This window comes from Microtus pennsylvanicus, chromosome 2 (genome assembly GCF_037038515.1).
Source record: "Microtus pennsylvanicus isolate mMicPen1 chromosome 2, mMicPen1.hap1, whole genome shotgun sequence".
Classification (NCBI taxonomy): domain Eukaryota; kingdom Metazoa; phylum Chordata; class Mammalia; order Rodentia; family Cricetidae; genus Microtus; species Microtus pennsylvanicus.
In genome coordinates this window covers 152,928,451-152,938,080 of record NC_134580.1, presented here as the reverse complement: position 1 = coordinate 152,938,080, position 9,630 = coordinate 152,928,451, and the positions used below count along the sequence as shown (strand labels likewise).

General features: G+C 49.7%; 1 protein-coding gene across 1 annotated transcript; it reads left to right on the top strand.

Moving 5' to 3' along the window:
- The first annotated feature begins 747 nt into the window (after nt 1–747).
- Nucleotides 748–9,394, top strand: Stmn3 (stathmin 3). Its single transcript, XM_075963378.1, has 5 exons — nt 748–899; nt 6,802–6,897; nt 7,120–7,295; nt 8,384–8,575; nt 9,026–9,394. Exons 1-5 carry the CDS (start codon nt 881–883, stop codon nt 9,083–9,085), a joined length of 543 nt encoding a protein of 180 aa, XP_075819493.1. The 5' UTR covers nt 748–880; the 3' UTR covers nt 9,086–9,394.
- Nucleotides 9,395–9,630: the final 236 nt, after the last annotated feature.

The following is a 9,630-nucleotide window of genomic DNA, read 5'->3' as shown; positions in this document are numbered from 1 at the left end:
TGAACTACGATACCCGGCCCTTGACCAGAGAAATTTTATCACCACAGAAATGAAACTAGAACAAAACTACATGTATACACTCAGCTCTGGCACGTCTTTCTTTTCTGTCTGCTGGGGTCTGGCATTTTGGCTTCATCTTACACCAAAGAAGCAAAGGCCTGGAGAGGTAAGAATTTCTTTATCCACCCAATAGAGAATGTCAAAGCTGGTTCTAGAACCTGCCTTGAGGTCCCATCAAATCATAAGCCTCATTATTCCCTTTATTTAACCAGAACCTGCTTGTTCCCTGGCACTGAGTTACTTCAGATATTCTTGCAGGCCAGTCTCACCCCTTGCAAACCAGCGAATCGAGTCCCTTCCCTTTAGCACAGACAAGGGCTTAGTGGTCAGCCAGCCTCCCCCAGCCTCTGTCACCTACCCTGACTATGGAACAGGCCCACGCTAGCTAGCCTTGTTCCTTCCTTGCCTGTTCTTGGGAATGAGTCTTGTTTTCATATCCTCCGAGTCACACAAAACCATCTTACAGAAGTGTCATCCACGGTTGTCTGCAGATGAAACATAGGCTTCTTGCCACATCCTTTGCTCTTCTCTCCCTCCATCCCCTCGCACTGTCTTCCCTTTGATAGTTGTTATCCTTGGTTGTTCATTCACTAGACTAGTCTGTCTGTCTCTCTGTCTCCTTCCCTTTCCTCTCTTTCTTCCTTTCCCCTCCCCTTCCTTCCACCCCCTCTCCTTCCAGCCATCCCTCTCTCCCTCCCCCTCCTGCCGCGCCCGCCCTTCCTCCCTCCCCCCTCCACAGCATTGCAGCATTCGCCTACTGCAGCTCCCAGACGCCGCCCGTATCCCTCCGGCCTCCGCTGCCCCAGCCGCCGCCAGCACCATGGCCAGCACCGTATCTGGTAGGGCTGGGGGCCTGGGGTGTCATGGGACCGCGGTGGGTCTGAGCAGAGGCCATTGTCTAAGCAGAGGCCTTGCCCTTCGCAGGAATAAGTTACTGACTCCGTTTTCCTGTGTTGAACCTTGTGCATGGCGAGGCTGGGCTGGCCCTGCAAGAACGGGGGTCCGGAGCTCTCAAGGGCTGGAGGGGACTCAAGTGCGGGGGGAGTAGCAGTCGGATGCCGGGCAGGAGCCGCGCCCTAGGCATCAATGCATGAAGTCGGGCTCCGGGGCGCACTGCCCCTTCAGGCGCCGGGGTGCGGGGCCAAGGTGTAACTGCGACAGAGTGGCTCTGCGGATTCTTGCCTGCGGATAAAAGTGCCTGCAGTGGCTTTAGGAGGTCCTTCCTCTACGGTTCCAGCGACCTTGGATTTCAATGCTTTTGAGTCTTCGTAGGGAGTCGGGGGGCGGGGGAGGCAGGACCCTCTGCAGAAGCCTGGACCTCAGTCCCTGAGAAGTGGGGGGAGGGGCGGGAGAACACAGTAGGGGACCTCTGAACCTCGCGGGGAGGAAGGTTTGAGTCTGCAACAAGCGAGGCTTCTCCACCTCGATTCCCCTCTGTGACCGCAGCAGCTGGGACCACCCTCTGCGACTACGCTAGGGCCACCTGCTCCAGCCAGAAAAACCTCCGCCCTTTGCGCCGCTGGGTGTTAGGGGAGGAGAGGTTGTTGCATTTCCAAACCTTTTCGGGGTGTGGTGGGGTCTGCTTTCGTAGGGAGTCTCCTACACCTCAGACTGCATAGAGGGTCGAAAGCATGCGGAGAAGGCTCCGGAGTGGTTACAGTGGCTCCATTCCTGACCTGAGAACCTAAAGCTGGACAGCCCCTCCCACACTGAATGCCCCGCCCAGTCCCCAGCCCTAGCAGGGCTTCGTCTTTTTTTTCTGGGCGTTTGAGACTGCAGGACGCATGACACCCCCCCCCACACACACACACACCACCCCTCCTGACCTTGCTTTTCTCCAAGAACCACAAGCTCTTGCTGCCTTTCCTTTCCCTCAGCCCAGAAGGCTGATCTCGGCGGTCAAATAGGTCAACGTGTGGTTCTTCCACACCTTGGCTTTGGCCCTAAGTACAAACTCCACCCATCACGCGGTCCCGCCCTGAGCCCACCCCTCATGCCCGGAGAATTTCAGTATCATCCTAGGAGGGGACCACGTGTGTAAAAGACCCTTTAAGCTCCAACTCCAAAAACATGGACCCAATCTCAGCTTTGTGCTATAGCCAGACCTGGCCCATCAGCCCCAGGTAAGGTCTTCCTTTTGCTTTTTGTCTCTAAAGTACCAGTTCCTGGTCAGTTGTCCTGTCGTGCTCACCTTCCTTCAACCAGATCATAAAGCAGGCCTTATCTGTGATCACTTCTCTGTTTGCTCCTTGAAGATCTGTCTTCTGGGAAGAAAGTTCCTCATTGTCTCTCAGACTGAGAGACTCCATACCAAGGAACGTCCATTACCACAGGACACCGTGCCCCTGACTGCAGCTACAACATATGGTTCGACTTGCCAGTTGAACACTTATTTTTCAAACTTTGACTTCAGGGACCCTACACTTCTTTCCAGATGCTCACACCTGCCAGGCTGGTACTGCCAGGCTGGTACTGCTTCCTGAATCCCTGCCAGTCTCCCCCATGCTGAAGGGGTAGTTATCTGGAAGACAGCCTCCTGGTACAGGTTCTTAAACTTGATGTTATCTGCTATGAACCTGCAGTCCTTTCCCTGTGAATGTTTCAGGCACAAGCAGAAATGGCCTTTGAGCAACTGTCAGGCACCAGGTTCCTGGCCTGACCTATGAGGACATTCTATGAGGAGTTTGTATACAAGATGAGAAATGAGAATATAGAACATTAGGACTGGCAGGGAAGTAGGTGCTAGCAAGCTCAGACTTGAAGGCAACAAAACTCCTTCTCTCTGGCTTCTCTGGTCCAGGTCTGTCCTGCCCTAGCCAAGACCCTCTTCTTACTCCTTTCCTCCTGTCTCCTCAGCACAAGACTGACCTCCTCAAGATATACAAGATATCTACTGGCTTGTTGCCATTAATCTCTCAAATCTGTTAGTTCTTTATCACATGAGCGGGAGCGTGCCCCTCTACCTCCTTTCTTGGATTAATCATTCATAGCACAAATACATGAGTCTGTGTTGTTTATGAAAAACAAAACATAACATGGCTAGGCCTGTTACGTTCAGGAGGTGGAGGCAAGATGATCAGGAGTTCAAGGCCAGGTTTTGCTAGGTAGTGAGTTCAAAGTCAGCCTAGGCTACAGTTTACCTTGTCTTAAAAAAGAAAAGCCAGGGGGCTGGAGAGATGGCTCAGAGGTTAAGAGCATTGCCTGCTCTTCCAAAGGTCCTGAGTTCAATTCCCAGCAACCACATGGTGGCTAACAACCATCTGTAATAGGGTCTGGTGCCCTCTTCCGGCCTGCAGGCATACGCACAGACAGAATATTGTATACATAATAAATAAATAAATGTTTAAAAAAAGAAAGAAAAGCCAGAAAGGAGGAAGGAAGAAAAGAAGGAAGGGAAGAAAGAAGTAGGGAGGGGTTAGAAGAAAGGAAGAAGAAAGAAGGCTCATAGCAAGGGACTGGAACAATGACTCGGGTAAGAGCACTGGCTGATCTTCCAGAGGACCAGTACTCACATGGCAGTGGCCCACAAACCTCTGTAACTCCAGTTACAGAGAAAAATGTGCACCCATACATATAAAATAAATAAAAGCATGAAGTCCCTTTGAGACCTGCCCCTTTCTGGCTTTCTCTTTTTTTTCTTCTCAAGTTCTTCTGAAGACAATGACTAGCCCTGACTTGCCCACTCTGAGGTTCCTTTCTGCCCTGTCTACTGCCTCATGGGCTCCATGCTGCTTCCAAATAAATCTGAGTTATTAGAAAATTTAAATCAAAACAGCATTCCCTTGTGTTTGTAATGGAAGGACAAAACTTACCATGAAAGCTTTGGCCATTTCTACCCCATATCCTTAATTCTGTGCCAACTCCTTTTTTCTTCCGAGACAGAGTTTCTTTGTGCAGTCATGGCTGTTCTGGAACTCGCTCTGTAGACCAGTCTAGCCTTGAACTCATAGGTCCACCTGCCTCGGCCTCCCAAATTCTGGGATTAAAGGCATGTACCACCACTGCCTGGTCCAACTCAATTTTTTGTTTTTGTTTTTTTCAAGACAGGGTTTCCCTGTGTAAGCCCTAGCTGTCCTGGAACTAGCAGACCAGGCTGGCCTCGAACTCACAATGATTCACCTGCCTCTGCCTCCCAAGTGCTTGGATTAAAGGTGTGCACCTCCACCACCTGGCCCAACTCAATTTTTAAAAATTACTGGGTAAAACTTGTTCATAAAGTTTCTGGTCTATCTAAATGTTTGTCTATGTTCCTTTTGTTGGTTCCCTCAAAAGGTGCTAGTAGGTAATCAGACATGGAAGCTGTCTTCTTCCTCCTCCTCTTCCTCTTCTTCCCCTTCATCTCCCTCTCCTCCTCCTCTTCCTTCTTCTCTCCCTCCTCTCCCTCTTCTCTCTCTTCTTCCTCCTCTCCCCTCCTCCTTCTCTTCTTCTGTGTCTGTCTATCTAGAGACCTAGGTCTGAGACTTGGATCCTACCAGACTTTGGGAATTGCTAGAATGGAGGGAAAAACAGTGCTCATCTAAAAACTGCATTTCAGTGAGCGTTGCTAGTGTCACCCCAGTAGACTAAGACCTAGCATTGTCCCCGTGGAAGGGAATAACTGTACTGGGCTTGAAAGATTCTTGGACTTTACCAAAATAGTAGTCTCCGAGGAGCTGGTTCACAAGTGAATGGATTCACAACAGTAAGATTATTATCATTTTTAAAGTAAGTGTCTCTTCAAGCTGTGGTGGTTCATGCCTTTAATCCCAGTCCTCTGGAAGATCATCCAGGAGGCAGAGGCAGGCAGATCTCTGTGAGTTCAAGGCCAGCCTGGTCTACAGAGTGAGTTCCAGGATAGCCAAAGCTACACAGAAAAACGTTGTTTCAAAAAACAAAACAAGCCACCCCCAAACACAAAAACAAACAAAACCCAACAACAAAACACACACACACACACACAAACAAAAAAGTGATTGTCTCTTTTTCCTATCTGGGGTCAGGGTCATAGCATCAGGCTTGCCTCCTTTTCTGGTTGGGTAGCAGGGACACTGGATGGTGGGCACTTGATCTAGTAGGAAGCAATGGATTTGTAGGGCTGAGTGGACATCTCCTTTGTGTTTGTCCTTGGTGGAACCTGGGCTGCAAGCCTACCTGAAAGGGCAGTGAGTGGATGTCTGGAGAGAACGAAGATTCACCTCAGAGTGGTAAATGACGCAGAGGTAGTATCTGAGATGCTAGTTTACAGCTAAGTTTACAAGCCAGAGACAGATCCCCTACAGGTGGGAGTCTCAGCTATTGGGAGTTGAGGGCAGGAGGATTTGAACCAGAGAGTTCAAGGCCATTTTGAGCAATATATCAAGATCCAGTCTTTGAGGAAGGGAAAAACGGAAGGGGGGGAGGCAAGAATGAAAGGGAGGGATATGGAGAGGGTTCCCTACATTTGTGCTTGTCCTGGTCATGAGAATGGTAGCAGAGACTCGCAGATTTCTGTGAGTTTGAGACTAGCCCAATCTACATAAGGAGTCCGAGGAAAGTCAAGACTACATAGTGAGACCCTGTTAAACAACAACAAATGGGGGAAAAAAAGATACAAAGTTATGTGTAATCCTAGAAATGTATGCTCTGAGAAAGAAACAATTTGAACACCTATAGCCAGAGATACAGAAAGACTCAAAACAGCTGGACATAATGGCTTACATTTGTAACCTTAACACAGGAAGTTGAGGCAGGAGGATTATGGGGAGCTAAATGCCATCCTGGACTGGAGTAACACCTTGTTTTAAAAAAACAAACAAACAAAACAAACAAGTAAAAATCCAGAAAGAAAAAGACACAAGAGAGGTTGGAGGGAAGGTTCAGCGGTTAAGAGCACTCACCGCTCTTATAGAGGACCCGGATTCAATTCCCAGCACCCACACAGCTGTTCACAACTATCTGCCACTCCAGTTCCAGAGGATCTACACCTTCACACAGACATACATGTAGGCAAGACACAAATGCAGACAAAATAAAAAAAGACACAGAATAGTGATTAAGTAAAAAAAGACAGGACAAAGACCCTGACATAAATGCTATAATTTGCTCAGACTAATCAGAAAAAAAATACCTTAAGACTGGGTGTTTCTTTTAAAAAGTAGATTTTTTTCTCTATAGACTAGAAACTCAAAGTCAAGGTGCCACTAGGCTTGCTTGACTAGTGAAGGTTGCTTCCTCATCCGTAGGTGTGTCCTTGTGACCTCACTCACGCGTTGGAAGAGCTGAAGGCTCCTGCGCAGTAAGGTCATTAGTCTCATTCAGGAGTCTGTACAAAACAAAACACAAAACGTAACCCAAAATTGTTTTGATTTTCTCATTTTAGACAAGGTTTTATTCTAATTTGTATCTTTATGACCTGCTCACCTCCTAATGTGGGAAGGGAACATTCAGATCACAGTAGGAAGAGAGGAACATACAAAAAGTATTCAGAGACAGGTCAGGCACAGTAGTGCACACCTGTAATCCTAGTTTTGGGGACCATGAGTTAAAAATATCTGCCTGGTGTACATTGATGAGTTCTAGGTGTACATTAATGTCTCAGAACAAACAGAGGCAAGGTGATGCACACAGGTACCTCCAGCAGAGGATAGAGTTCAAGGTCGTAGTGAATTTAAGGCCAGTCTGGACTACACCAGATCCTGCCTCAAAACAAAACAAAGCGAAAATCAAATATGTACTAGATAAGAATGATCATGGTTCCAGCTCACCTTGACTTCACATCCACAGCCTACAAGGAGAAGATGAAGGAGTTGTCTGTGCTGTCGCTGATATGCTCCTGCTTCTACTCACAGCCTCACCCCAACACCATCTACCAGTATGGGGGTGAGTTACCCACGCAGCTGCTGGCCCTGCTCGGCTAGGGCATGGCCATCTTTCTTCTCGACTTCTGGTAATACTGTGGCCTGGCTGGCTGCTGCAGAGAGTCATCCTGGGGGGAGGGACCCCTTCTCAACCCTGTTGGGATGTGTGCTGGGAGAAGGCCTCTCATACCACCTGTATCCCCTGGCTAGGCCTCCGTAAGTCCCCATCTGGTCTTCCCTGCAGACATGGAGGTGAAGCAGCTGGACAAGCGAGCCTCTGGCCAGAGCTTCGAGGTCATTCTCAAGTCTCCTTCTGACCTATCTCCAGAGAGCCCTGTGCTCTCCTCTCCCCCAAAGAGGAAGGATGCTTCCTTGGAGGAGCTGCAGAAGCGGCTGGAGGCAGCTGAGGAGCGGAGGAAGGCAAGGACTCTCCACATACACTTGGCGTCACTGCCCAGACTCTTTGATGGGAGCACTGGGCTGGGGAGTGTAGGACTTGCTGCTGAGGATGGGATGGGATGAGATGAGAAAGGATGGTGCTGAGATTGTGGCAAACATAGGGCAACAGGAACCACATTCTTGAGGGGGACCTCAACTTTGATGCTGGCAGAGGGAGGTCAGGTTGTGTCCTCCAGGAGGAGCCTTGGGGACATAAAGCAGAGGCTAGCACCCCTTTCAAGGCAGAAGAGTGAGAAGAAAAAGTCTCACATCTAAAGACCCTTGGTTTGGTTGGTTATGTAGTTCAGTGGAGCCCTGGGAGATATGAATGGGGCTCCCAGCCCCTCCTCATTCTAGCCCCTTTGAAACTGAAACACAGAGAACAAGATTTGTTCTAGGATTGAGATCCTAGAGGCAAAGTCAACGGGACAGGGGAAATTACTTAATTCATGCACAGTAGAACCCAGGATCAGCAAGTTTATCTTGAAAACTGATGTACCTATGGGTGCCCAGCATCATTCAGGAGGCAGCCTAGGCCAGGAGCTAATCACTCTAGGGATCCTATACACCTGATTACCCATTATCCCAGACACTCCTTTCCCCAGCAGGATAGGGCAACGAAGCACCACGATGTGCCTTCCCAGATCCCTGTGGACACTCTCTTTGCTGAGCAATAGTGGAGAGCTGGGACCTAGCTGACCTAGCTGCATCTCTACCAGCTTAGTGTTCAACCTGGAGTTGTATGGGGAGGTCTGGAGAAGCCCCACAACTTCAACATCTGTGGGCTCCGGAATTCTCAGTCCAACAAGGAGACTCTGTGGCTAAGCCATTTTGGTTCACCTGGCACTGGAGCGGCTTCTGGCAGCAGAATTTCAATGCAAAAGCCCCAGAAGTCTCAGGCAAACTGGGATGGGACGTAGGATAATATAAGGCCCCTAAGCACAGAGAAAATAGTGCCAGGGACTTAGAGTATCGTGTGGAGCTGGGACGGCAGGACAGCGAGTCACGGCCAAGTGAATGTAGGGTTTGTCTAGCGATTGGACTCCTTACTAACTCCTAGCTCTGCACAGACGCAGGAGGCCCAGGTGCTGAAGCAGCTGGCCGAGCGGCGTGAGCACGAGCGGGAGGTGCTGCACAAGGCGCTGGAAGAAAACAATAACTTTAGCCGCCTGGCGGAGGAGAAACTCAACTACAAGATGGAGCTGAGCAAGGAAATCCGCGAGGCTCACCTGGCAGCACTGCGCGAGCGGCTGCGTGAGAAGGTGGGAGCGGGGTTGGGGGCATTGATGTGGGGGGCGTGATCACTGCTGGGCAGGTTCTAGGTGTGGGATCCGGTCTGTACACTGAGTGAAAAGGGGATTCTAATAACGTCTTTCTAGACTTTTCTTTTTGGTTGAGCACGTCCCTCAACGTTGGAATCAGGCCCAGAACCTGATCCTAGTGAGACACCTTTAACAATCACAGTAATATATGGTTAAATTAATTATGAGGCGCTCTGAAGGAATTTGCTTTCTCATGGGGCTCAGCTCCAAGAGGGGATGGAATTTGTTTACACTGGGGGTAAGATGCCCAGTCCCTTGTCTGATCTCTAAGCCCAGTGGCTCCGGCGCTCCTGGAGTGCCGTGACGCCTGCCGCCTGTATACAAATGGAAGTTCCTAGGGGCATCCTTACCCTTGACCGCTCCTCAGGGCTACTCTGCTTGTCTTCACAGGAGCTGCATGCTGCTGAGGTGCGCAGGAACAAGGAGCAGCGGGAGGAGATGTCTGGCTAAGGAGCATTGGACCCAGCAGCGACGAGAATATTTTCGGGTTTTGTTCTTGTTTTGTTCAATTCTGTCTAGATGCAAATTTTGTTCCTGCTCCTATCCGCTCCCTTGCGCCTCTAGCTTCCTGCTTCTCTTCCCACACTCTGAACTGTCCAGTCCTTATAATGTGTCTGACTTTGGACTCTCCCTAAAGGAGTTCCCTAGGCAGGAGATATGATCCCCTGTTCAGACGCCAGGCCAGGCGCGGCTGGGGCTCTCTTGGTGGCCCTCTTAGTGGATATGTTGGCAACCTTAATAAATCTAGTGGCAGTGGCACCAACTTGTGGATTCTCATTCAGGTTCTCAGACTCCCAGTTTCTGCACGGCCAGACAGTGGCACCTGCCTGTAATTTTATGGGAAACTTTGTGGAGAGACCCTGAAGAAGAGAAAGACTGGGGACCCCAGAGTAGGTTGGGTCTGCTCTGTCATTGCCGCCAGCCTGAAGCCTGTGAGCTGCAGAGCATGCTAGAGCTGGAGAGTGAGAGTTACAACATTCCAATGTGTTTGCACA

Bases quoted from the DNA above. Each gene is read 5' to 3' on its own strand.
- Stmn3 (XM_075963378.1), top strand. The intron at 6,898-7,119 runs GTGAGTTACCCA...TCTTCCCTGCAG, and splicing joins CACCATCTACCAGTATGGGG to ACATGGAGGTGAAGCAGCTG. The intron at 7,296-8,383 runs GCAAGGACTCTC...AGCTCTGCACAG, and splicing joins CAGCTGAGGAGCGGAGGAAG to ACGCAGGAGGCCCAGGTGCT.